General features: G+C 54.6%; 1 protein-coding gene across 1 annotated transcript in view; it reads right to left on the reverse strand.

Annotated features, from left to right (window-relative positions):
• RBFOX3 (RNA binding fox-1 homolog 3) overlaps positions 1–25627 on the reverse strand; it is a 57955-nt gene extending 32328 nt beyond the window's left edge. Inside the window, exon 1 of the mRNA XM_077833062.1 lies at positions 25526–25627. Coding sequence (XP_077689188.1) covers positions 25526–25627 — 102 coding nt within the window. The remainder of the gene's footprint in view (positions 1–25525) is intronic.
• Positions 25628–26899: the final 1272 nt, after the last annotated feature.

Consider the following 26899-nt stretch of genomic DNA (forward strand, 5'->3'; position numbering starts at 1 on the left):
GCCAGGCAACAGCGTGCTGTGCCATCGCGAGTATTACGCGACAGGAACTGACCAGGCTCCTCAGCTGGGGATGGGCAGAAAATAGCAGAGAGCAACTAGATCCCCAGGAAGGCAGGACCGGAGTGTGTCTGATGGTGAGGCCAAGCAGAGACGAGAGCAAGGGTGAGCCAGGAGACAGAGAGACCTGGGAGTGGCACAGAGACACTCATATTATCAAGGCTAAAATCTAGCGCTGGGTCCTAAGCCCCAGGCAGCACAGGAGACAAGAGCATAGAAAATTCCTATACGAGCTGCAAAAGCAGGTGTTGTGCAGGAGGCCCAGGCAGCCAGACACAGGTCACGTGTGTGATGAGCACTGTGTACTCCACCCTGGTGCTGGTTAATTTCTGCTTGCTTGTCAGATGTCGCACTGTGCCCCCATCTCCTGCAGCCAGGTGCTGCTGCATGGACCAGTGGGCCTGGCACCAGCTTCCAGCTAGGAGAAGTGATTCCAAGAGGCTGGTTTGAGCCCAAGTCTCCTCTCCTGGCACCAGGGCAGCCTCTCTTTACTGCAACAGGTTTGCAGTGAGTCAAGGAGGGGAGGGCAGAGCACAGCACTGCCCCACAGGGAACGGGCCTGGGGAGGAAATGCCTAGTCCGCCCTCAGGGATACCGGTGTTGCCCAGGGACCTTTGTGGAGAGTCTGGCTGTCAGCGGGACGGCGTGGTTGGGATGGACTCGGAGCTGCCGTATGTACACTGCTGGCCCTCGTGTGCGGCTCCTCAGATTCAGCTGCAGGGAGGGTACATTCAGTTCTCGGGAGCATGGGTGTAGCTCTGAACGGAACAAAGCCTGTGTGTGTCAGTGAACTCACACCAACCCTCTCCTAACTGCCAGGCACTCCCATATGTGCAGGCCGGCTTGCCCCAGGCTATGTACCCCGCGTCCTGCTGAACTCTCCTGTGGGTGAGGGCTGTGACAAGTGCAATGCCTCCCATTCAACCCAGCCTCTCTCTCATGCTAATGACTGTCAAAGAGAAACAGAGGCCATGAAGGAGAAGAAAATTACTCCCTACAAAGGAATTGACTGATCCCCACCATTTCTCAAGGAATCACTGACCTGTGACTATTCCATTACCCACAATGCTGTGCTCCAAGGCCACTGGGAACTTGTGCGAACCACAACCCTGGGATGGCGAGGGGGAGTGTGGCCTCAGGTGGTGGCCATGCCGCAGACTTGCTCATGGGTTGGTGAGCGCCTGGGAAGGACTCTCCAAAATGAGCCGACCCTCACCCCTACCTGTGAGAAAGGGTAGGAGCGGGTTGGAGCTGGGGCACTCACCTGACAAACACACTGCAGAAGGGTTGTCAAAGCAGTTACTGCCAGCCTCGTCTGCCCCAATCCCAGTGGCCAACACCATCAGCCGGGGCCACACAGCACCAGCTGTGAGATCTGTCCACTCTCCTCTCCTCAACTCTCAATGGCCCCATTGTGCCCAGCTCCTGGACATCTAGGCCCCGTGAGGAGCACATTCTCTGCCCCTATCCTGGGATAATTTATCTCCAGGGGAGCATGTTGTCCCTATCTGCCAGGGCAGTCCCATCCTGCATTCCAGCTCTGGGGCAGAGGCCCTGTCAGGCCTGGGCTATTGGAGACAGGAGAGGGAGCAGGCAGCCAGCCTCAGAGTGCTCCCTTGCCCAGGTTCGCTGGACAGCATGGAAGTGTGGCTGCATGGGACTAGCTGAACACTGAGCAGTGACAGCAAAGCTAGAGAGAAAATCCTGCCAGGGGAGCAGGCTGGGCTGCCCAACAGAGCTGGGATCTCTCTGGGCTGCGGAGACTTGCTTAGCCCTGCAGGCAGCAAAGGTTGAAGCTGGTGAGCTACAGGGGCTGGAGCTGGGTGTGGCTGTATTAACGTCTTCTCTAAGGATCTGGAAGGGGCAGAGCAGCCCTGCAGAGGATGCTCGACTGGCAGGTACTCCAGAGAGCAGTACCAAGGGGCAGCTGAGAGAAAGGGACCTGGAGGGGCAGGAACAGCAGCAGTAGACTCCGCCTGGAGAAGTGCAGCTCCCCCAGCCCGGGGAGCCAAATCCAAATCCCACTGTCTGCGGGGAGAGGCCTGGAGAACCAGGATAGGCCAGGGGAAGGAAGCAATGTGGCTGGGAGTTTGCCGTGGGTAACGGACCAAAAAGGCCAGTGCTTTGGGTGGGGTCTCTCCTGTCTCTACCCAGCCCTGGGGAGAGGCTCCATTGGGCCCAGCTCTGGGCAGGGTGGGGAGTGTCCAGCTCCACAGGGCCCTGGGAGAGAGACCCCTCCTTGACTCTCATGCAAACATTGGGCCCACCTTCCTCTGCAGACTCTGGAAAGGAGGCCACCCAGGGAAGAGCCTCGGGAGAGCTGGGGGCTTGAGGGAGAGGTCTGTTGGGGCTGGTGCAGTAATCAAGATGGCAACAACTCACCCCCCACAGCTCCTCCTGGGGAGCAGGGCCACAAATGGGGCCAACAGGCAGAAGGAGGCGTGGGGGGGGGGGGGTGCAGTGAGGAAAGAAAGGAAGCTTTAGCCTGACCCTCAGGAAGGCTGTTCTGACAGATGCATCGGGGGGGGGGGGGGGGGCGGGGGGGAGGGGAGGGAGAGAATTGGTCCCTCCAGGGGACAGGCTGGGAACCCCACCACTTCCCACCAGGGGACGGATCTGACCAGGGCTCATCCCAAGGGGAGAGGGTGGGTGGGGGCTGCAGTGCTTGAACCCAGAGGGATAAGACAACTTTTAATGACCCCTATACGCCCTGCATGGCCTGATACCCCCCATGGCCCTCTGTGCTGCCCCCCACAGACACAGCCCTCTGTGCTGCCCCCCCATCATGACCCTCTGCGCCACCCCCCCATAGATATGGCACTCCTCCAGACACAGCCCTCTGTGCCGCCCCCCCATCATGGCCCTCTATGCAGCGCCCCTTTAGACACAGCCCTCTGCACCCCCCTCAGACACAGCCCTCTGCGCCACCCCCCCAAGGACAGAGCCCTCTGCGACGCCCCCCATCGTGGCCCTCTGCGACGCCCCCCCCCAGATACGACCTGCTGAGCCATGCCCGCAGACACGGCCCTCTGTGCTGCCTTCCTGTTTATGAGCTCCACAGCCTGTGAGCAAGTGACCTTTGGAAATCCCCCTCTGCTGGTGGCTATGTCCTGCACAGCCCCAAGAATCACCATCTCGCTCCAGTTACATGGCATTCTCACTTCACAGTTCTCTGCAATATACATGAAGTTGGCTGAATGCAGATGACATTGCACCGTTTACTGCATAAATATTTCATGCTGCCTCAGCTCCTAGGTTTCCAGCTGATGGAGCCACAAGCCCTGTGCTGGACCCCCTGTTCCCTTCCTGCCCAGAGAACAGACACTGCCAGGTCCCATCCCCTTCGCATCGGGAGCACATGCCCCCAAGTGCAGGCTAGACAGGAGCTCTGCCCAGGGGCCAGCCCAGGGCCTGACCCACCCCTGCTGAGGGAGCTCTGCAGCCTGGGAAATGCCTGTGGGCCAGGATTTTCAGAGGATCTCACCTCCAGTTAGCCACAAACGAGTGGGCAGATTTTCAGAAAAGCCAGCACGTTGGCTGCAGAGGTCTGTCAAAAATCTCTCCTTCGTGGCAGGTGCTGAGCCCCTGAGTCCTGGATCTTTGCAATCAGCTAGAAAAGGGCTTGTCCTCACTGCAGGGCTTGGTGCTCTCTAGTCAGCCTGGCTCCGCACTCAGCCCCCTGGAGCTGTGTGGAGTATCTGTGAGCAGTACAGCAGAGCTGTGTCCCACTGCGATACTGGCCCCATGGGCCAGCTCTCGAGTTTACAGCCCCAGTGAACTACTGCCAGAGACATGTGTGCGGGCAGGAGTCAGGATAAGGGCGACACTTGAGTCATACCCGAGCTAAAACTGCAGTGAAGACAAGCCCTAAGCCTTACTGCTGCTGGGGGAACAACCCCTTCTTCCAGGCACATGCTGGGAGCCATGCCCGGCGCAGCACCTACTGCCCGACATCACAGCGCTCCATGTCCTGTCCCGTGCCCACCAGGAACTGCACCTGCGAGGCACCTCTGCCCCAAGCAAGCGGGTGCCATGCCCCGGCCAGCACACTAAAATATCATAGTAGGCAGGCGTATACGCTCTGCTTGTACAGCTGCTAATGCAACAGGGTCCTGGCCCGTGACTGGGGCTCTCAGGCGCTGCAACACCAAGAATAAATACGACTAAGTGGCTGTCCATCCACAGAACCAGGAGCTGCACCGCGAGCGTATGCCTGCACCCGGCTCTAACCCCACGCCTGGCCCGGCCCCGCTGGCTTGGGCTGCAGGGCTGTTTAGTTGCAGTGTAGATGTTCAGGCTCGGGCCAGATCCATGGGTCCCAGAGTCCGTTCCGACACCAGACGCCTACACTGCAATTGAACAGCCCTGGGAGCCCGAGTCATCTGGCACGGGCCAGCTGCAGGAGTCCAACTGCAGCTGAGACATACCCCGAGACATACAGCAAAGTGCAATGGTCAGGCCGGCCTAGCTGCTGCTGACCAGAGCACCCAAGGGGGAAACCAGTGTAGAGAAGCTGGGACTTGGGGGAGGGAGCTGCCACTCTGAAGGCAAGGCTGTGGGCACACTAACTGCCCCAGGGAGGGAAGAGGGTCACTGCGTACATGCCAAGAAGGTAGAAAAGGGCTGTCTAGTCAAGGGAGGGAAGCTCCAGGCCATCCCTGGCTGGGTGTCTGGACACCAGGCTGATAGGCTAGCAGAGGCACTGTAAGGAAACCATCATTTTACATGCCGGTGTCCCCGGGGTGCCAATGCTCCCTTCCCCACTGTGCCAGCCCCAGGCATGCCAGAAACAGAGCCCACCAGGGTGAGTAGGTATGTACAGGCAGGGACTGGGGAAGGACCTACACTGAGAAACGGGGACTCCCTGTCTTTTACCTCAGCACAGCACCTCTCCCTGGTCAGGGCGGGGTCCCACCAGGGCAGAGTGGTCTCTAAGAAGCCCCTCCGCACTTCCACTGTGAGGACAGGAGAGGTCCATTACTAATGCATGAAGGCACCGCTGGCTTGGGTTTCCAAGAGTGACTGCACAATCAGCACTGGGCTCCCTGCCCCAGTCTCTCAGCTCCGGCCCACTGCCTGAGCGCTGCTCCTGCCAACGACACTGCATGTGGACACCACCAAGCACTTTGCATTGCTCAGGCAGGACTGCCTCCCCTGCACTGACTTCACTCACACCACAGGCCTTGCAGCTCCGGTGGGCTTCAGTCAAATGCATCTGCATGGACAGCAGGGATGAAACTGTTTCTTCCTGTAGCCAGACTGTGACAGCAGGCTGCCGGTGGTGGTGGTTGTGTATCTCCCATTCCTGGCCTGGACCCTTGAGCCCTCCAAGGTGACCCACACGCAAAGGGAAGGAGAGTCTATGCTCTCTCCCAGTGACAGATACTGGCTTCCCACATGACAGTGACAGATCTCTCAGTGACAGATCTCCCAGGGAAGATACTGGCTTCCCACATGCCTCAGCTCTTGGTCCCACTGCCCTTTGGGGGAGGAATGCTGTATTAGAGAGGACAGGAGCCTGTTAACAAGGGCCGGCTGTAGATTGTGTCCTGGGTTATCCTTTTACCTGTAACCTCGTGTTGCCAAACCCTGCCACTAGCGTTTACTGTACTCTCTTGCTCAGGGGTCAGCAACCTTTCAGAAGTGGTGTGCTGAATCTTCATTTATTCACTTTAATTTAAGGTTTCGCGTGCCAGTCATACATTTTAACGTTTTTTAGAAGCTCTCTCTCTCTAAGTCTATATATTATATAACTAAACTATTGTCGTATGTAAAGTAAACAAGGTTTTCAAAATGTTTAAGAAGCTTCATTTAAAATTAAATTAAAATGCTGATCTTACGCCACCGGCCCGCTGAGCCCGCTGCCAGCCTGGGGTTCCGTTCACCTAGGCTGCCAGCGGGCTGAGCAGGGCCTGCGGCTGGGACCCCAGCTGGCAAGGGGCTGGCAGCCAGAACCCCAGACCGGCAGCAGGGACCCCAGACCGGCAGTGGGCTGAGTGGCTCAGTCCGCTGCCACTCAGCCCACTGCCGGTCTGGGATTCTGTCCGCCAGCTCCTGCCATCCAGGGTCCTGGCTGCTAGCCCCACTCAGCCTGCTGCCGGTCTGGGATCTCGGCCCTGCCCACATAGAGGGGGTACCTACCTTCTCCCTAGTTCTAGCCCATTCTCTTCCTCTCTCTCTGCACTGAGCTGAGGGTGGGAGTGCACTGAGCACAGGGCTGGGGGTGAAGGAGCAGGCAGGGGGTTGGAATGTAGGGTCTGGCAGGAAGTAGAATGAGGGAGGGGGCTCAGGGTTGGGGCAGGAGGTTTGGGTGTGGAGTGCTCACCAGGGCAGCTCCCATTTGGTGTGAGGGGTGCAGGTGGGAATGTGTGTGTGTGTGTGTGCAAGAGCTCCCATTTGGTGCTCAGGGTGGGGGTGGGAATGTGGGGGGTGCAAGAGTCAGGGCATGGGGTGTGGGGGGGCTGGGTATGTGTTGGAGGTGCAGGAGTCAGGGCAGAGGGCTGGGGGCATGTGAGGACGGTGCAGGAGGCAGGGCAGAGGGTGTGGGGGGCCTGGGTATGTGTGGGGGGTGCTGGAGTCAGGGCAGAGGTCTTGGGGGGGTGCAGGGGTCAGGGCAGGAGACTGGGGTGTGAGGGGTGCAGGGGTCAGGGCAGAGGGCTGGGGGTGTGTAGCGGGTGCTGGAGTCAGGGCTGGAGTCGTGGGGGGTGGGGAGGTCAGGGCAGGAGGCTGGTGTGTGTGGGGGGGTGTAGGGGTCAGGGCAGGGGGCTGGGGGTGTGGGCTAGGGTCGTGGGGGTGCTCCAAGCCCCCTGTCCAGAGTGGCTCACGGCAGGGGGCTGGAGGGGATATGCCCTGATTCCACCCCCCTTCCCCAAGGCCTCCCTGGAGCAGCCAGCATGCTGCGGCAGGGAGGGAGAGGGAGAGGGAGAGGGGAGGGGCAGGAACCCAGCACGCTGGGGGAAGAGGCAGGGAGGGGGAACTTGCCTGCTGGGGTCCCGGCCTGGGTTCGGCAGCGGGCTGAGCGGGGCCGGCGGCTGGGACCCAGCAGGCAGCAGCGTGCCATTCAAAATCAACTCGTGTGCCGCCTTTGCTTACCGACCCCTGCTCTAGCTCAAGCTCTGTTAACTCCGCTTCTCTCTGGTTTCACGCCAGACCTGGCTCCGTGCCTGGTACTGAGGAGAGGGCTGCCCCGAGCTGACACCAGCAACCTGGGGTGCACTCCTTCAACGAGGCAGCGAGCGGGTGTCTGTGCACCGAGGGCTTCCACAAGACAGCGGACGGGGCCCGCGAGTGTAACCATGGGGGGGTGTCACTGGGTAGCCCGCAGGGGGAAGAGCGAGCTCGTGGAGCCCAGAGCGGAGCACCCATGCTGCCAGCAGCCGGAGGCTGGGGAGAGCGTCCCCTGGTGGGCACAGACAGGGCTCCCTCCCGCTGTGAGCACGGGACAGTGATGCACCCCAGGCAACTCGGGAGCCCTGAAAGGCGTCACCCCCCCAACAATAACCTGCCATTGACCACAGCTCTCCCCCTGCCCCATGATAGGCCGCAATAGATCACGGTTCCACCACCCACGATAGCCCACCATGCACAATGGCTCCCCCTCTTCCCCACACACAACAGCCCACCATTGATCACAGCTCTCCCCAAGACAGCCTGCTATAGATTATGGCTCCCCCCGGATCTCAGTTCCTCTCCACAATAATAGTCCACCAGTGACCACAGCTCCCCCCGCAACAACCTACCATTAATCACAGCTCCCCACCCACGACGGCCTGCCATGGATGACAGCTCCCCCTGGCAAACAACCTACTACTAATCACAGCTTCCCCCACCCCCCACGACAGCCTGCCGTGGATCACAGCTCCCCTCACAAACAACCTACCACTAATCACAGCTCCCCGCCACGACAGCCTGCCGTGGATCACGGCTCCCCCTGCAACAACCTACCACTAATCACAGCTCCCCGCCACGACAGCCTGCCATGGATCACAGCTCCCCTCACAAACAACCTACCACTAATCACAGCTCCCTGCCCATGACAGCCTGCCGTGGATCACGGCTCCCCCTGCAACAACCTACCACTAATCACAGCTCCCTGCCCATGACAGCCTGCTGTGGATCACGGCTCCCGCCGCAACAACCTGCCACTAATCACAGCTCCCTGCCCACGACAGCTTGCCGTGGATCACGGCTCCCCCCAGTGACAGCCTGCCATGGATCACGCCCTCCCCCCCCCCCCACAACAGCCTAAATGCACACACATACGCCCAGGAGAGCACACACTCACATGTGCCCAGTCAGCCTTTTTTGTGCCATGGCAGGAAGGGGAGGACTCTTGCTCCTCCACTGCCCTAGTGCTGGGGGCCGTAGATAGCCGGGAACAGCCTGCGAGGCAGAACACTTGAGTGAGAGCATCTGGCATGGTCTGGAGTGGGGGTGGGGGAGAGGGTTGCAGCCTGGAGAGTGAGGAACTAATGCTTGGGATTAGGGAGCTCTGGTACCTCTGACAGGAGGCGCTCAGTCTGGTGCTTCTCCAGGCACCGCTGCTTATTGCAAGTAATAGGGCAGCCTCAGCGAGAGGGGCTGAGCGTGGCCGCACACTCGCTTCTGGTGCACGAGAAACACCCAGTGGCTCTGCACTGGGCACAAGTCAAGAGTTTAATAGGGCATTGCATTCAAATTCCCAAAGAGCACAGGCACTCAACCCCGCCATCACACGCAGCCCCCCACAGCTCTGCTCCATAGACACCCCCAGCCCCCATACACAGAGCCTGTCCCCTGACTCCATGCACGCACAGCCTGTCCCCCGCCCCTCACAGCCTGTCCCCCAGCCCCCCATACACCCATAGCCTGTCCTCCGCTTCCCATACAGAGTCTGTCCCCCAGCCCCCGTACACACAGTCCATGCATCCTTCCCCTACAGCCCCCCCACATAGCCTGTCCCCTGCCCACCATATACCCATAGCCTGTTCCCCACCCCGCATACACACAGTCCATGCACCCTCCCACCCACAGGCCCTCTGCACCTCCCCCAGAGCCCGACCCAGCCAATGGCAAGTGCTCACTTTGTGACGAAGTGGGACTGTTCTTAATGTTTCCTCTGAATAGTGTGGGGGTGCCTCAGTTTCCCCTAGGCAGTTCTTAAGTATCTAGGGGGTGGAGTAAGGGTGTATGATCATTGCAGAGCCCTAGAGGGCATGTGTGTGCAGGAGTCTGGACACAGAGAATGGCCGACACCCTGTTTCCTGGCAACTGATGGCCTGGGCCCTTCCCCCCCTGCAAGGTGAGAGCTGAAGGGTTGGAGAACAAAGGAATCAGGTGACCACCTGGCCCGGGAAAGGAACAAAGCCCAGAGGAGGAGGGGCTGGAGGGGGTTTTCAGTTTGGGGCTGGCTGGGACATGGAGTGAAGTGCAGACGTGGTAGTCTGGCTCACTGCCCCCCAAAATGGACCCAGCTGAGGGGTCCCGTTCTCTGCACCTGCAAGCTCTGTTTTAGACCATGTTCCTGTCGTCTAATAAACCTTTTGTTTTACTGGCTGGCTGAGAGTCCCGTCTGACTGCGAAGTTGGGGTGCAGAACCCTCTGGCTTCCCCAGGAGCCCTGCCTGGGCGGACTCGCTGGGGGGAAGCGCACGGAGGGGCAGAGGATGCTGAATGCTCCGAGGTCAGACCCAGGAAGGTGGAAGCTGTGTGAGCTGTGTGTCCTGAAGACAGGCTGCTCACAGAAAGGCGACTGCCCCAGAGTCCTGACTGGCTTCATGGGGAGCAGTTCCAGAGCATCGCCCGGGGACTCCGTGACACACTTGAACATACAGTTGGGTTGGTCAGACAACGGAGCAATTTGCTGGGAGGCTTGAATTGGCCCCATAGAGTAGATACCTGCCACCATGGAACCCCACTGCCTGAACTGGGGCAGCATTTCACCCCCAGATGGCAGAGGGCCCCAGCATGACCTCTCTTGTCCTCTGAGCTGGGGTTGGATTGCTCTGCCTTGGCAGTGCGGCACCCAGACATGTTCCCAGCCTGCTGCAAAGAGCTGGCAATGTGAAAAGAGACAGCCCAAAGGAGGGGCCGGAATACAGCAAACACCAGTGACCGGGGAAAGCAGACAGGGCAGGGCAATCCAAGGGGTTTACTTTCTAAAACATAGGAACTAGCCTCAATTGCCCAGGGACCTGGCAAGTTAGCTCCTGTGCTCTGTCCCACTCTCCTTCTCATGCTCATGCTCCCACTCTCCTTCTCATGAGCATGCTGCTGATGTCCCGAAACCCCAACATCCCACATGCATTATTTCTGTTCTGGGTTCCTCCAGCTCTGCCAGTGTCACTCAATCCTGATCTGCAATTTCCCTGCTGGTCCAGCCCTGGGAATCTCCTGAGCAGAGACTATCATCCTGCCAGACTGTCGCTAGCCATTCATTGTGCAACACTTCTCCATTCAGAGACTACTTCCTCTTGGGAAGCTCATGAAAACCCAGAGAAAGTGAAACCGAGGGAATGGACTGGCTAACTGGGCTATTAGAACTAGGACTTGACTCACAGAAACCCACTGGGACAATAGGCTTTTCTGCTCTGGCAGAGTCCTATATGAAAGGGACCCAGTAAGAGAGATGAGCAGGTTGCTCCTGGACTGCTGTGCACAGATCAGAGGAAAGACCCCATTGTTTTATCTGCAGGGGGCTGGCACCTTTAACAAGTACACAGCACCCAGGCTCATCCCTGCCTCACCAGCCCTTGCACAGTGACTCAGCCCCTGAATAGCAGCTGCGCTAGTGAAGTCTCATTGTACTAAGAGCTCATTACTATACAGACTATATTTGTGACCAGTTGCTAGAACCTGCTATGATGGATCCTCAGTAAATCATTCAAGCTAACCAGCAATGGGCCAAAGAAGAGAATCGGGTCTGTTTTGTGTGGTGTGAACTTTGCTTTAGAGTGTATGGTCCCTTGTCCACTCCTTGCAGAGGGGCCAGCCCATGATCTAGGCCTTGCTTTTGCCCCATGTGGTTCAGCAAGTGCACAGACCTGGAGTGGTGCCCAGGCCCTGCCCAGCACAAGGTGAATTTCCCCTTTGTTCGCTCATCACATTGGGGCTCCCAGTTATTAGTGAGGTTCAGCTGTGTTTGTGACAGGGAGGGTGTAATTTTCCTTGTACCTTGAGGGCAGAGCTCCCAACAGCAAGTGTGGGAAGCTCTGGGTGTGGTACAAGGTGAAGATGTCCGCATTCTCTCCCATGGAATGGAGACCAAGTGCAGGGGCAGGGCTGAAATCCTGTCTTCAGTTAAGTCAATGGCAGTCACAGCCTGCCCCCAGTGCTTCCCCAGACCAAGAGAGGGGAAGGGCACTTGGGAGAAACAAGCTGCTTCTTGTCTCCACTCGATGGTGATTTAAAAAAAAAGCAAATTCCCAAAGATTGCCAGTGTGCTCCCATGGCTCTGAACAGTCAGGTTGCAGTTGGAGGGGCCAAATTCTGCTTTCAGTGACAGTGCTGTGAATCCAGTCACTAGCTCCCTTGGAATAGCCCTGGGGGATACCCTGGTGCAAAGGAGAGCAGAATGTGATGCAATGTTTGCATTCACATGGGCTGAGAGTTTCAGCTGATGAGGCACTGCTGGGAGGAACCTTTTGGCATCAGCAAGAGCCTTTCCCATATAAATCCTATAAGGAAAAAGGACAATTTATTGGGCTGTTCATTTCCACTTCTAACCTCAGCTCCTGCTGCATTTGTTTGTTAGAAGCTGGTGTCACCTCTGGGTACCAAGTACAAAGGAGGTTTGGAATGGACTTGAAGTTCCCTTTAGTATAGAGGTCCACACATATTAATTTCTGATCTGTGTGTTAAAGTGATTTCCATTTTGCAATCACTACACTGTAAATGCATGTGAAAACACACACACATGCACACGTATGCACACACAGGTTACTACATGCATGCTCATACACAGGCAACCATATACACATATGTAATCACGCACAGACAAGCTCTCTCACACACAAACCACCCTAATAGGCAGTCAGGAGCATAATTTTTCCTCTAATTACATATTCAGCACTTCTGAGAAAATGAGATTTTGGTAATTCAATTGGATTGAGAAGCAGGGCTATAATAAAATGAAATTTGCAACAATCGCACAGTTAAATTAGTTAAATGGAGAGGAAGGAGCTGTGGAAAATTGACCCCTTGATCTCCTAAAGACTAATCAGACATTTGAACTGAGTTGTGCTAACAAAGCCCTCAGGCTGTTGCAGAAACAGTGTGAATGAGAGCGTGCGGGAGAGAGGTTGGTGGGTCCTGGAGCCCAATGCAGGGCTGAGGAGGGGATTTCACACCGTTTTACGAAAGGGGGAAGTTTCCTTCCATCCTGTCCTTCACTCACTGCTTTATCCAGCCCCCTCTGGCCCAGGGGTGCCCACATTCTGCCCTGCCTGCAGGATTCTCAGTAACTAGGATTAGGTCATGCTCCTGAGCCTGGGCAGTGAGCATTGCTAGCCCAAGTGAAGTGACTGTGGGGTAAGAAGGGTGAGGTTCAACTGGGGCTGTCTCGGGAGCAGAGGGTAAATGTTGCAGGGACCATTCCAAGAGCACCACTGGGGGAACCAGCATCCACAGCCATTCGGGAAGGATGCTCTTTGCAACACAGCTGAGCTCCATGGAGCCAGGATCCCCAGCCAGGAGCCAGCCTGTCAGGCAGAGTAGCAGGGACAAGTTGATTGCACAACAGGCCTTTCCTTTAGTCTCTCGCCTGCTTTCTGCCTGCCCAGGCCCCTCAGTTGCCCGAGGCTCCTGGCTCTGGGGGGGCTGGTCCATTTCCTTCGCAGGCTCCCAAACTTTCCAGCATGTCAGCAGTGAGGGGAGGCGCAGGGCTGTGGCTCCCAGAGAAGCAGCTCCGATTCATCACCATGGCAGCTCTGATTGGAACGGAGAGGTGATCAATAAGTAGCGAGAAGGTGTCAGCGTCAGGGATTCTTCCATGTTGGGATTTATGAAGGGAAAGGCGTGGGGTTCGGGGAGAGCGGGCTCTGAAAGTGCTGAGGTTGGAGCTGGCCAATTCACTCTATTAACGCGATCAAATTATAGTGGCAGCAGCCAGACACAGGTGAGCAGGGAGGGGCCAGGCAGGCCACACTCTAGGTGTCCTTGCTGCTGAGGCTGAAAGGGGCTGGGTGGAGGGAGAGACCACTCAGCTTTGGCATGTCCTGACAGACAGCAGACGTTCCCTAAGTCAGGCATGCTAAGGAAGGCACCCTCAAGCATGCAGGTAACACCCCCATCCCCTGTCTATACTCTGGGCCTGTGCCTGGCCTGTGGGACATGGCTAGAGCTGCAGGTGACATAAACGAGCTCAGAGAGCCGCATTCCTGCCTACTGTGGCAGGGACCAGTGGGTGTAACTGGGGGACAAGTTGAAGAGACTGTGGGGACAACTATACCCAATGCAAATTGCTAATGCACCCCTGCAACCAGAAACAACCCCAGTCACAATCACAAACATACAAACTCACTAACAGTCAGACTCACACTGAAGCACAGTTCCAGCCACAGCTGCACAGTCAGACACAACCACACACGCAGTCATACCTATGCACTGATGCTTATTATCACTCTCCAGAGATTCTTTGCCTGAGTTGCAGGGCAGAGAGCGCCAGTAGGAACAGGGGGGCCACACTGAGAAGAAACCCCTGCAGGTACAAAGGGACCCGCTGATGGCAGTGCAAAGGCCACTGGTATGGGATCAGATACAAATTAATTAGTTTAAATATTTGTCTTGCTATTTTTTTTTAAAAAGAAAGAAAGATGCGAGTTTCTCATTTGCAAGTTAATTAGCTAACTAGCTTTAATTAAGAGCTCCCCATACAATGCAGATCACAAATGAACTGCCACCATGGCCTGCTCCTCCCCATTTTTGGTTTAATACAGAGCTGTACAGACACTGTGGCAGAGAGAAAACAAGAGGGGAGATCACGTCTGAAGGGACCTGCTTGCCGAGCCCCTTAAAGCAGCCCCAGGCATGCTCAGACCAGCTAGCCACCTGTACAGCCAGAGGCCAGGGTTCCTCATACCCTGGCTGGAAGAGATGCTGACTTCGCCCTTTCCCATTGTTTCCGTTAAACACCGACAGATAAATCCTGTCCTGAGCTCCCAGCTCCTCTCAGCCTGGCTGCTCTACACACAGACTTTGGATTGATTTACTGGTATCAGGTTTGAAACCCTCCTGGCCTGGAGCGGGGTGCAATGTGAGCATAGCACTGCAGGCTTAGCGATGCAAGGGCTTGGCCTCTCTTGCTGAGACATGGACTCACACAGCGAGGGAGTCTGTAGGGCAGGAAACCAACCCAAGCCAACCCTGTAGGTCAGTCCTCAGGTCCCGGGGAATGAATGAACAAGAGATGGGCGGGTGGGGAAGGGCTCTCCCCCAACCTGAGCCGGATGGAGAAATGAGCATGGAGGAAGAGCAGCAATTCCCACACCCCTGAGCTCCAGCAGACCACCTCCCTGCCCACTGCAAATCCATCAACACAGAGGTGGCTCCTCCTCTTTGAGCCGTATGCAGTGACACCCCCCAACAGAAGATGATGGTGGCTTCCTGCTCCAGCCTGGGGGTCTCCCTGCAAGGTTTCTTTGCTTGTATATTCTGAATTAACCCTCTGACTGGAGGCCTCCTGTCACCCATCCCTAGCATTCCCAGGTCAGCCCAGCAGCTGGGAGATACATTAGTGTGACCACCACCTGTCTGGAAGCAGCCTGCGTACTCCCAACCAGCAGCCAGAGCTCTGCAGCCTATATCCGGGTGCTGTTCTGAGCATCAGTGTCCAGACTGAGAGCTCTGCAGCCAGCGGGGTGGGATGAAGAAAGGCCTGTCAGTAAACCCAGAATTTATTGGTGCCTGAAAGTAGCCGAGCAGCTGGTGACAGATGGAGAAGGACAAACTACCAAAGACTCTTCAGCCCCTTCAGTAAATCACAGCCCGCGAGGGGAGAGTCATGGGGTGCCAACAGCCCCTCCCCGTCACAGCTGGGCAGAGGAGCAGGAGGGTGGCAGCAGCCAGGACAGGACTCCCATGCCCTAGACTAGAGCCTGAGCAGAGCTGGGCTTCTTTGATGTCTGGGGTTAAATCCTCTCCACTGGGCCCCCAGAGGCCCTTCCCTGATTTCTGTTCTAACCAATGTTGGTTCGAGCTCCAGTGAGCATCCCCGGGGGAGCGCAGGGCTGCGCTGGTTGGGCAAATATTCTTTGGAGTGACTCAGGTTTCACTCTCCTCACCACAAGTGGGGCAGGGGCTTGTGTGGCTGAGGGGGCTGGAGGAGGACCCTGGGTCCCTGGAGGGGATAAGCGCCGCCCTTCAGAACTTCACCCTCACTCCCCTGTTCTTATTCAGGGCTCACATCCCCAAGGCCAGGGCTACAGAGGCTCATGCATGGCCACGCAGGCTCCACGCAAAGCCTCACCCCACGAACGTGCCCCCAGCCTCTCACATACTGTCACACAGACCCTCATGACTGGCGGTACTGTATTTACAAAGCAGGCAGTTGCCTTAGGGGCAGGAAGTGACCCTGGAATGGGTGGCAAGGGCCTGGGTGGGGTAATTTTCCAGTTTGCCTAGGGCAGCCAATTCCCAGCCCTAGGCAGAGTCACAGCTACCCCCGACTGCAGTCACCCCATCTTTGCTCGGTTGCAGAGTAACCGGCCAATCCCCAGCCCCTGTCCACCTTCCACTGTGCAATAAAGGAAACAGATGTTGCATGGTGCTGAGAAACAGCAGCAATCATGTCAGTTTATGTGTCATTTTCTACTTGGGTAATGTGAGGAGTGACGGATCGCTGCTCACAGATGGAGGAAAATCATGACAAAGTGCTGCAAGCCCAGCACTTCAGCAAGGGGGAGATGGAGTGGCCAGGCCCGCTCCCCACCCCGTCCACTGACAAGCCTCCTCCGGGGAGAAAGAAACACCACTAATCAAACCCTGCAGTGAGCCTCCTGCAGGATCCCAGGCTGTGGGAGGGCAGCTGGGCAGGGGGATGGGAGCCTGTGAGGGGAAACCTGTCATGGAACTACAGCCGCTACAAGCTCTATGTGGCTCTTGGGCACCCTCTTCCTTTCACCCTCCCAGGACCTTGCCAGAGGCTTGAGGTGATTGTCTTCCATCAGTGAGGAGTGAGAATGAGGGGCCAGCAGCAGGGCAGGAATGGGTCCAAGGCCTGAGCTTCCCCAGGGCAAAGAGGGCAGGTTCCCATCCAGGCACTGGACTCGCCCTTGGAGTCCAAGCCAGGCTCCAGCCCTGGACCATAGGGCTTGGCGTTCTACACAACCAGAGGAGGCTGCCTGGGGTCCATCCCTATTTCTCATTCATTTACTCCTGAGGGCAGCGAGGATGGGAGGCCTCAGAGACATCTGGAGGAGCAGCACATAGGGGCTTCAAAAGGAATCTCTGGGTGGCTGGATGTGACTCAGCATCTCCATGCAGCAGGTTCAACAGGAAACAGGAATATCCTGAAGGCTGCCTCAGGGATGTGGAGGAACCAGCAGGCGGGACGCTCGGCAATGCTAGCAGACAGGATAGGTCCCCAGCCCTCTCCATCTACACCACCCGGGCCTTCTACTGTGTAAAAACTAAACGCACAAGTCAGGCTCTAAAAGCAAAAGCTCTTGCAACATCAGCCTGGCGCTGGCGGGGCTGCCAGAGCATCCTGACACTGTCTCTGTGAACTCCTTCCTCAGGCTGGCTCTCATTCCCGCACTTGCCTCACTCTAGTTAATAGGTTCTTGGTGCCAGGGATCGCATTTCAGCAGCGCTGCTTCCACAAAGGCCTGGAGTGAATCCTGCTGATTCTGCGCAAACCCAATTTGTAATGTATGTGCCGCTCCAACAGAGTGAAAGGCCCTTTGGGTTGCCAGGCCCTGGCTCTGAGCTGGAAGGGGATCTCCAGAGCTGGCAAATCCAGGAGCCAGATGCGCCAGCCTGGAAGCTACCAGAGAGGCAAAGAACATACAGGCCTGAGGTGGGCAGGGTCCCGGAATGGGCTTTAGGAAATGCCTCCCCACCCCCTGCAGGCAGCCTCAGAAGTAAACACCTGCGGCAGGCTCTAATGCAACCCCTCGCCCTCACTGCGCCTAGTGCTCCCGCTTCTCCGCGGCCGTGGCGGATTTTGTTAGTGGGGCCCTGGGCTCAGCTTCATTTTTGGGGCCCCTCCTCAGGACCCAGCCACGAAAAAGAACATTCGCTCTTATCCCCCCTTTTCCATTCTTTTTTTCTTCATCCTCCTCCTGTAAGTAATAGTAAGTAAATGAAAATAAAGTGCAGGACCTTGATTGCTCTTGTCGTCCCGCTTATTTTTCCACAGACCCATTGAAAATCGTGGGGGGTCTCGGCGGGCCACTTAACGACCTTTCCAAACACTGTTTGTACCGTTAGCGAACGACTGTAAAGCGCATTGGAAAAGAGCCCTTTGTAAAACCTATTGGGGTGCAGGGTCTGGCCCAGGAGTTAGGGTGTGGGAGGGGGCTCAGGACTGGGGGTGCAGGGTCAGGGAGGAAGTTAAGGTGCAGGAGCAGGCTGGGGATTGGGGTGCAGGGTCTAGCCAGGATTTAGGGCGAGGGAGGGGGCTCAGGGCTGGGGGTGCAGGGTCTGGGAGGAAGTTAAGGTGCAGGAGCAGGCTGGGGATTGGGGTGCAGTGTCTGGCCAGGATTTAGGGTGAGGGAGGGGGCTCAGGGCTGGAGGTGCAGGGTCTGGGAGGAAGTTAAGGTGCAGGAGCAGGCTGGGGATTGGGGTGCAGGGTCTGGCCAGGAGTTAGGGTGCGGGAGGAGGCTCAAGGCTGGGGCAGTAAGTTGGGGTATGGAGCGCTTACCTGGGGCAGCTCCCATTTAATACAAGGGGTGCAGGTGGGAATGTGTGTGTGTGGGGGGGGGTGCAGGAGCTCCCATTTGGTGCTCAGGATGGGCATGTGGGGGGGTGCAGGAGTCAGGGCATGGAGTGTGGGGGGGCTAGGTATGTGTGTGGGGTGCAGGAGTCAGGGCAGGGGGCTGGGGATGTGGGGGTGCTGCCTGCCCCACCCCAGCCCCCTGCCCTGAGCAGCTCACTGCAGGGGTTTGGGGGGATATGTGTACGGGGAGTGCAGGGGCCCCGCTTTTGCTCCGCCCTGCCCCGATTCTACCCCCTTCCCCAAGGCCCTGCCCCTGCCTCTTCTCCTCCTCCTCCCCTGAGCGCGCTGCGGCCCCGCTTCTCCCCCTCCCTCCCGGAGCAACCTGAGTGCTGGCAAACAGCTGTCTGGTGGTGGGGGAAGTGCTGGGAGGAGTGGGAACATGGCACACTTGGAGGAGGAGGCGGGGAGGAGGCAGGGGAGGGGGGAGCTTGACCAAGCTTCTGCCCCCACAGCTGCCCGGCCCTGGGTTGGGGGGCCCCTTGCCAGAGTCCCCTGTGTTTTACTGTAAATCCGCCTCTGTCTGTGGCTGTGTTAACTGGAGTTAACTCGAGTGTTGCCCCAAGCTCAAGCCCTGTCCACACACAAACCCCTTAGTGCCGGGGGGGGGGGGGGGGGGGCTTCTACCTTGACCTGACTAGGCTCCAGCTCCAGCTGCCTGCTAACACAATCATTCCGAGCAGTAATCCAGCCGGTTGGGGTACTCCTGCTGTGTGGCCGCTCTTGCTAGGCTAACTTGAGAGCTCTTAAATCAAGTTCAGACAACTCCAGTAAACTCTGCAGTGAAGACACAGTCTCAGTCACTTCCTAGGTGCTCAGAGGCCTCCAAGACCTGAGTCACTTAAAGGGACATTTCAGGTCCCTTGCTGCCCCCTCCTGCCCTTTCCTGCTCACCCTAGGTCTCCAAACCCTGCCGCAGGCCTCATCGTTCCGGATGGGTGGGTGCAGGTGCTGCCTGTGCTCCCCTAGAGCCGTTCCCTTGACAGACCCAACAAGGTGTGGGACTCTCCGCTTGCTCCCCAACATGCCAGTAATCTCTGGCCTGCTTTATGAAACATGGACATGCTGGAATGGCAGCAGGATATGTTCATGGTCCCAGCTGGGACACCCTTCCTCCCTGGAGTCCAGGCCACCCATGTGTCTTGCACCTCTATTAGCATCCCAGACCCACCTCCATGCACTTACCAACCTTCAGCTCTGCCTGCATGTGCCCATCCCCCATCCATGTACTCACCCACTTGCACGTACACACCTTTGCATACAGTCTTAGGCACAGACCTGCCTCAGATACATTTCCTAGGCACAGACACGTGTGCTCATCTACACAGCCACCTCCTGTGTACACACACACCCATGCCCAAGTACACCTGTACGCCCACAGCTCTTCACACACAAGTTCACATCTAGACCCCATGCTAAAGATGTGCTAAGTGCTGTTATTATTCATGAGCATGCACACGGCTCTGACTGAACGCTAAGGGCGCTATCAGTCTTCCACTTCCTCAGAACACTTCCCGGCCATTCTGGGGCAGAGCAGGCTCATCTAGCCCAGGATCCTGTCTCGGCCAATGACCAGCACCGCACTTGAGAAAAGGCAAGAACCCCACAGTAGCAGAGGTGGTGAAACCTGCACACAGGAAAGTCTCTTCTTAACCACTGTCAGAGACTGGCTGAACCCTGAGCTTTAATACCCCTTCCAAGACTTTCAGCATTAGCTATGCTAACTTGAGATATTCTGGATATCCATATTACTCTCCAATCCCACATTGAATCTTGCTAAATTGCTGGCCTCAACAACATCTTGTGGCAGTGAGTTCCATAGCCGAACTATGTGATATGGAAAAAGTATTTCCTTTTATCAGTTTTGAATCAGCCACCTTCCCTATCACTGAATGTCCCCCTGGTCTTGTGTCATGAGACTGGGAGAGCAGCTCCCGATCCCCCCTCTCTAGACCAGTCCTCCTCCTACACACTTTCATCATGTCCCTCTGTATTCATCTCTTTTCTAAAGGAAACAATCCAAATTGATTATTCTCATCTCCCTTCTCTGAGCCCTCTGCATTGTCCTTTCTGGGAAGGGCTGACCAGCACTTCACACAGTATCCAGATGAGGCTGCACCATTGATTTACGGAAGGGCATTAGGATATTTCCCGGATTACTCCATCCCATTCCTTGTGCATCTGAACGTCTTGTTTGCTTTTTGGCTGCAGCTGCACGCTGAGCAGGTCACCACTGAGCTGTCTGCAGTGATGCCGAGGTTCGTCTCCTGAGCTGATCCAGCTACTTTGGGCCCCTGTAAGGTGTTCTTGCACTGCAGGCCATTCTGACCCAGAGGGGAGGCACACCTCTGATACCTCTCCTTCTCCCTGCAGAGTCTCCTGCTGGCCCTGAAGATGGAGCAGTTCTGTGCGGCTTGGCCTGGATAGCGAGCTGTTATTTGTTTGGCCAAAGGTCCTTAAAGCCCAACAAGCCCTGTGTGCTAAATCACCAGAATCCCATTTACAGCTGTCAGCAGGATTTTTTTTTTTTTTTTTTTGGAGGTGGGGAGGGGGGGAGGAAGCGGGAGGATTCAGAGACCCCTCATGGAAGAATGAATTAGGAAGCCTCAATGTCCCTATGGTTTTGGTAACCCCCTGGAGGAGACAAGTATGCTGAGTTTGATACCCCACGTAAACCAACAGACTACGTACTTCTGAGGTGGACCGGGAAGGCTGCTCAGTTCGAGCCGCCAAACCAAACACCCCGGCCCACTCCACCCCCAGAGCCAATGCTGCAAACAAACAGTGTGGCCAAGCAATTTGATAAATAGTTTGTTTCGATACTGCACCTTCTGTTTTTAGCATTGAGTTCTGAGGGAGAGGGTGGGCAGGTGGTGTGTGGCAAGAGTCTGGGTGGGCATGCTGAGTTTGCAATCACAATTACCCTTTCTGCTTTGTTAAAACATATCCCTCCACTGATCAACTAGAATACCGGAGAGAGTTCCGGAGTTACAAAATCTAATCTGGTCACCCAGCACCACAGTATTAAAACACAAGTACACCTATGACAGGGATATTGCCAGGCAGCAGAGGCCGAACGTGTCATTGCTGGGGGGAAACTGGTTTTATAAATACTAAAATTAATATAAATATTTTAATAATATTTTTAAAAAATTAACAAATATTTTCTTTGGCTTGAACTTTCCCCGGCTGTGTCTGGAGCGCAAGCTCTGCAGCATCGGGCTAAGGCTTGGAACCAGAAACGTCAACCAAAGAGTCAGCTTTTGGTTTGCAAACCTAAATCAAATAGAAGCAGCAAACAAATGGCACAAAGGCTGGAAAGGCAATGAGATTTAACTAGAAACTATCTAGTGGCTACAATGTTGCTAGTAACAATGGAACACCTGCTCTCTAAAAACACAAGATTTTTAACCTGACAGCAACCCTCTAGGATAGGCAAAAAGAAAAGGAGGACTTGTGGCTCACTTCATCGGAGTGTAGCTCACGAAAGCTCATGCTCAAATAAACTGGTTAGTCTCTAAGGTGCCACAAGTCCTCCTGTTCTTTTTGCGAATACAGACTAACACGGCTGTTACTCTGAAACCTCTAGGATAGGGTTTTCCAAACAGCCTGTAGCAATGGCTGCTCCAGTGACCATCCTGAGCTAATGCCCCGTGTGAGAAGGCAGGTGCCTTCTAATGATTAAACAATCCCTGGGGGTTATTGAGCAGTTGGTTTAGCCCTTCTGTCAATTAACTCCCATTAACCTCTCCAGCCAGCGCAGAGAGGAGTTACTGCACAACATGCCCTGAGCCCAGATTTCCAGAGCTTTCTAACGGTGACTGTGAAGTCAGGAGCCCAGGCTGCACCCCCAGGCCAGCGAGATGGCTGTTCCCTCCATTACTGTTAACTGTTCTTTTATCATGACGTTTAAGATACTTTTTGACAGTGTAACTTGGTAGAACAATCAGAGTCTCTCCCTATAGCGCTCAAGTTCCCACTGAACCAATTATTATAACACAGCCTCACTGGAACTCTTGCTCCTACCTTTCCTCATGCCGCCTGCTCTGGGTGAACTCCTCAGACTTGTGTTCAGCTATTCTGGTTCCTGCACACAATCCTGCAGTCAAACAGGGCCCCCAGCATGCACGCTATCAGTCCCTCTTCTCCCAACTTGATCCTGAAAACCCCACCTTGCCGCAATCTCAACCTGGGGAAATGTGGTTGAGGACTGTGATCCGGAGCCCAGCTGGTGATTGTTCTACGCAGTGCATCAGATGGATCTGCACCATGCAGAGAGCTGTGTAACAAGGCTACCAGCTGCTGGGAATGAGGAAGGGCAGCACAGCTGCTCCCGAAGAGCTGATCTGAGCAAACCACAAGGAGCATGCAGCTGCCTTTGATGAGCTATTCACAAACACCAAAGACCAAACTGCAGCTGGATTTTCCCTGGCGTTAGTTAATCAAAGTCTTGCAGACAACTTCATTTTGCGGCTGTCCCATGAAATATTAGCACTAGAAAAAAGATTGGTGCTAAGAAGCCAGAGAAGGGCAGTAGGGCTTCTTTATACCAAATAAACCGAGGGACAGAGTAGTTTTCTGGCTGATAGTGTACATGTCCCATTCCTAGGGATTTAACCATTGAATGTAGGGCTTAGTTAAAATGACTCGTGGTATGACAGACGTTTACTGTATTTGTGTTTCTGTCTGTGTATAGATAACACACACCTTAATGATCCATGCGCATTACCAACACATCCTAGGAATAGTCACACCCATATGCACAATGACTCTGATTTTCAGAACTGTGGAGCATCTTCAAAATCAAGTAAGTCCTGAAGTCCCATATATCTTCTCTCTCTCTCTTTACACATATACACTATGAGATATACACATATCTGTACATATATAAAAGCAGCAAAGAGTCCTGTGGCACCTTATAGACTAACAGACGTATATAAGGTGCCACAGGACTCTTTGCCACTTTTACAGATCCAGACTAACACGGCTACCCCTCTGATACTGTACATATATATATACACATATATTATAAACATGTTAGATCTATCACAGAAACATTATGAATATCTAAGTTATCTTCACTTTCCATGTCCAGCCTTTTTGCAAAGATACATTTAAAAAAGAAAAAGAAGTTTGAGCTAAATTAATTCCATTGTTTTTGGGTTATGTGCAGGTGAAATATGTCCAGTCTGCCCCTGTAAAGCATAGTTCCCTGGCTACGGATGGCATATACACTGGTAGATGGTATTATTATCGTATGTGTGCTTTGTTCATAGGTTTATTGATGTAATTCACATGTAAAATCCATAGTGAATTTCAGAAATAAACTAGTGATGCACAATAAATGAACTACTCTATGGTCAATAACCACAACGTGCCATATACAGTAGATCCACTACTATGGACCCAAGTATGGTACAGCTGCGTGCTATGAATGGGACTGAGGTGACCTCTGGCTCTTTGGTCCCTTTTCACATGCTTCTTGTGCTATTTTTGATGTCTCTTTGCCCGGCTTCTTGTTGCTACGTTTACCAAATAGTCCATCCCCAAACCTGAACACAGAATCTCAGCAACAACCAAACACAAGGGAAGAGGAAAGAGATTTAGGCCTGTATCTCACTCATTATTTGGGTAAAATACCAATGCCAAACCCTCCTTTCTGACCAACATTTCCAAACTGCTGCTAAAGAGCACGAGGCTTCTGGGAGAGCAAAGAGAGAGAATCCCAATTCAAACAAACAGGGTGATGAAAGGAGCAAGAACTCACTGGGAGCAAATGAGAGCCGCAAATGAGATGAAAACCTCTCCTTCCCAGACCCTACATTTCACTTTTGTGCGCTCTTCAGTCACTGCCAGGCAGCAAATCCACCCTGCCCAAACCGCCTGCTCCCAGTACTTCCTGCACGTGCGATGGATGGCAAGAGCCACCCCAGTCTCTGGGCAGCCCAGCATAGAGGTCTGCAGACTACACTGTTATAAAATATGAGTGAAAGCAGCAGCGCCTTTCATGAAAGGGAGCGAGGGAAAAAGGAATTACATTTAGAAACTAAACACTCCCATGGCTCTGAATTACCTGAATGAAGTCTCCTGGACCTAAACTGGCTGCAGGTTCAAAGCCTGAGAACCCCCCAGTGTGCTGCCCTCAGACACTCAACAAAGCTCTCCAGTGACTAGTGGGAATTCTGGGACATTTTTTGCTTGATGCCAAATGCCCAAGCTTCACGCCTGGAGAGCAGAGCACGAAGTCCCATGGAGTCCCCTGAACAAGGAAGGAGAGGTTGAGATTCAAATACAAAGCCCCTCAGGCTTTCCCTAAGCCCTTCTCTTCAGGAAGGCGCTGTCCAGTCTGAAGAGTAGCTCCTGTTGCTTTTTCGCCCTTATGGCTTTCTAGCATGCGCACACAGTCACAGCTCAGAGATTCGACCAAAGCATGTATGCTTGTTTAACCAGCAGTAACCCCACGTTTTTCAGAATTCCCCTTTTCTAATGAATTCTGGAACTAGAAGCCAGGCTCTAATGCTGCTTAACTCTCTAGCCTGGACACACTTTGGTTCCGAGCCAACTCAGACCAAGAGTTTTAAAGTCTTTAAAATTTTTTAAAGAAATGAAACAAATGCAGCCTCCCCATACAAGAGCTTAATCCCAACAAATGGAACCCCCAGCCCTCAGGAGCCAGCTGGCAGGTGAGATGCGCAGGCCATGCAGAGAGGGCAGGTAGAATGTTATGAATTTAATTACTCAAAGCACAAATGGAATGGTTAGCCTGGCTGGGAGACAGGGTTTTCGACGCAGCAAAGAGGCTTTTGAACAGAACACTTCCTCTCCCGAGCAGCGTTTCCCCAGGGATCACCAGGTGGGGAACTCGCAGCACCAGGACCAACAGACAAGCCAAGAACAGAACCGAGACACAGGAAACCCCAGTGAGAAGTTAAGGAACTAACTAATGCACAGGGAATGAATTCCCCAGCTCTGAGAGATGGCATCAGGAGCTGCCCAAACTCCTGGCATTCTCCTGAATAAACCAGACCTACTGAAATGCATCTGTGAGTCTCTGTATGAACATCTGAAACACACTGATTTATAGTTAATGTTATTTGTCTCTCATACACACACATATGTGTACGGCATGTGTGAGTAATAGATTTCTCTCTTTCCCTGCTTCTCCCTGTATGTCAGCCACACTATGTAGATCCTGTATTTCTAAAAGTTGAGTGTAAATGATTTCTCCTCATTGCTGATGCTGAATAGCAGCTGCGAGGAAGCGAAAGTGCTGGACTCTGCATTTTTCACTGTGCCAGCAGCTCAGCCCCTGGTCAGGCACAGAACCCCGGCATGGAGCAGAAACCCCAACAGAATAGCTAGAGAACCAAAAAAATGACACTCACAACCAAGGAACAAAGCAGTGTTCCCCCGGTGCCAGCAGGCAGCGTTGATGAGATGGGTATGGCCAATCAGGGGGTGGAAGGAAGAGGTTCAGCTCTGATCTTTAGCTCAGTGGGTGCTGGCCAGAAAGCACGTGCAAGCTTCACAGCAAAAACCCAAGAAGGGGGTCACTTACCTGCTGGAGGAAGAGGAAGGCTGGAGGGCAGGGGAGAGAGTGAGGAAGCATGCCTGAGTTGGAGACAAGGAGGCAGCCCGAGTTAGCCATGGAGCACAGCATGTGTTGACAGGTAGCCGTGGAGCTGCTTGCAGTCAGTTTCGTCCTCTTCTATACACTCTGCTTATTCTCTTTTTTCCCTTTCTCTCTCTCTCCCACTCAGTGCTTTTCCTCCTCCTCTGTCCCCTCCCCTCCCCCTTGTGGTGCTATTTGAGAGGATACATCTGAGGAACGCTTGCCTTGCCCTCTGCTCTTACAATGAAGGAACAATGCTCGGCTATTTACTTTGGTGCCATTAGACACTGGCACTGAATGAATGGTCTGCAAAGGAGGGGGGGCTGAAAGGGAAGGGAGGAGAGAGAGAGGGTGAGGGAATGAAACAGAAAGGGGCGGGAGGTGGAGTAGGAGGGGGAGTCCCCTGTGCATTCAGACATCAGACTGAGCTCTGTATAAAATGAAGAGAATCCATAATGACATGAGAACAGCTGATCCCGCACTTAACTCCTCCGATGCTGCAGCACATTTGCAGACTGTTCTCCCCACCTCCCCCTTATCCTCTTTCACAGCCCTGAGACAAATATGCTGCTGGGCTGGTTTTATGCTTGGCTGGGGAATCAAGTGGAAGGAGCTGGCCTCCTTTCCAGACACCAACTCTGAAGAAAAGAAAGATCTTACCAGGAGTTTCGGTGATGTAATCCAGCCACATACGCCATGGGAAGGCTGCTGCAGCTGGGAAGCCTGCACTTCCAAACTGAGGGCAGCCAGCCCCCCGGAAGAGAAACCTCACTAACACGCCGCACAGCCCTGAACTTCGGGATTCTCCAGACCAACCCGGGGAGAGAAACACACCCAGATGTGCACACAGCATCACCTCTCGCCCCTGAGATGCACATGTGCAAACACAGTGCCATGCTGATTACACAGACACACACAGATCTGCACGCATGCACATGGCAACATGCATTGTACACACAGAAACTCATCTCCCCACCCAGAGAGACACACCTATCTGCTCCCATGTGCACAAAGACCCAGACAGGCAGCCATGCATCATGCACACACACAGCCGCACACTCTGGCAGACATGCACGCACACACACCAAGTCGCACACCCACACAGATGGAAGCCAGCCGACCTTGAAATATGAGTTGTGTTTGGCAAGGTCTGTGGTGACCGCATTACTCTCAAGTGCTGGATGGCTTGTCCCAAATAAGTGTAAATAAATCTAAGCTCCCCAGGCAGGGCTAGTTCCCAGCAGTTTGATGTAATGGGCCCTGGCACAGGATCTGCTGCCTCCTGCAGAGCAGGGTCCCTGAGGAACTGGCCAATGCATC

The sequence above is a fragment of the Eretmochelys imbricata genome, chromosome 14, assembly GCF_965152235.1.
Source record: "Eretmochelys imbricata isolate rEreImb1 chromosome 14, rEreImb1.hap1, whole genome shotgun sequence".
Lineage (NCBI taxonomy): Eukaryota > Metazoa > Chordata > Testudines > Cheloniidae > Eretmochelys > Eretmochelys imbricata.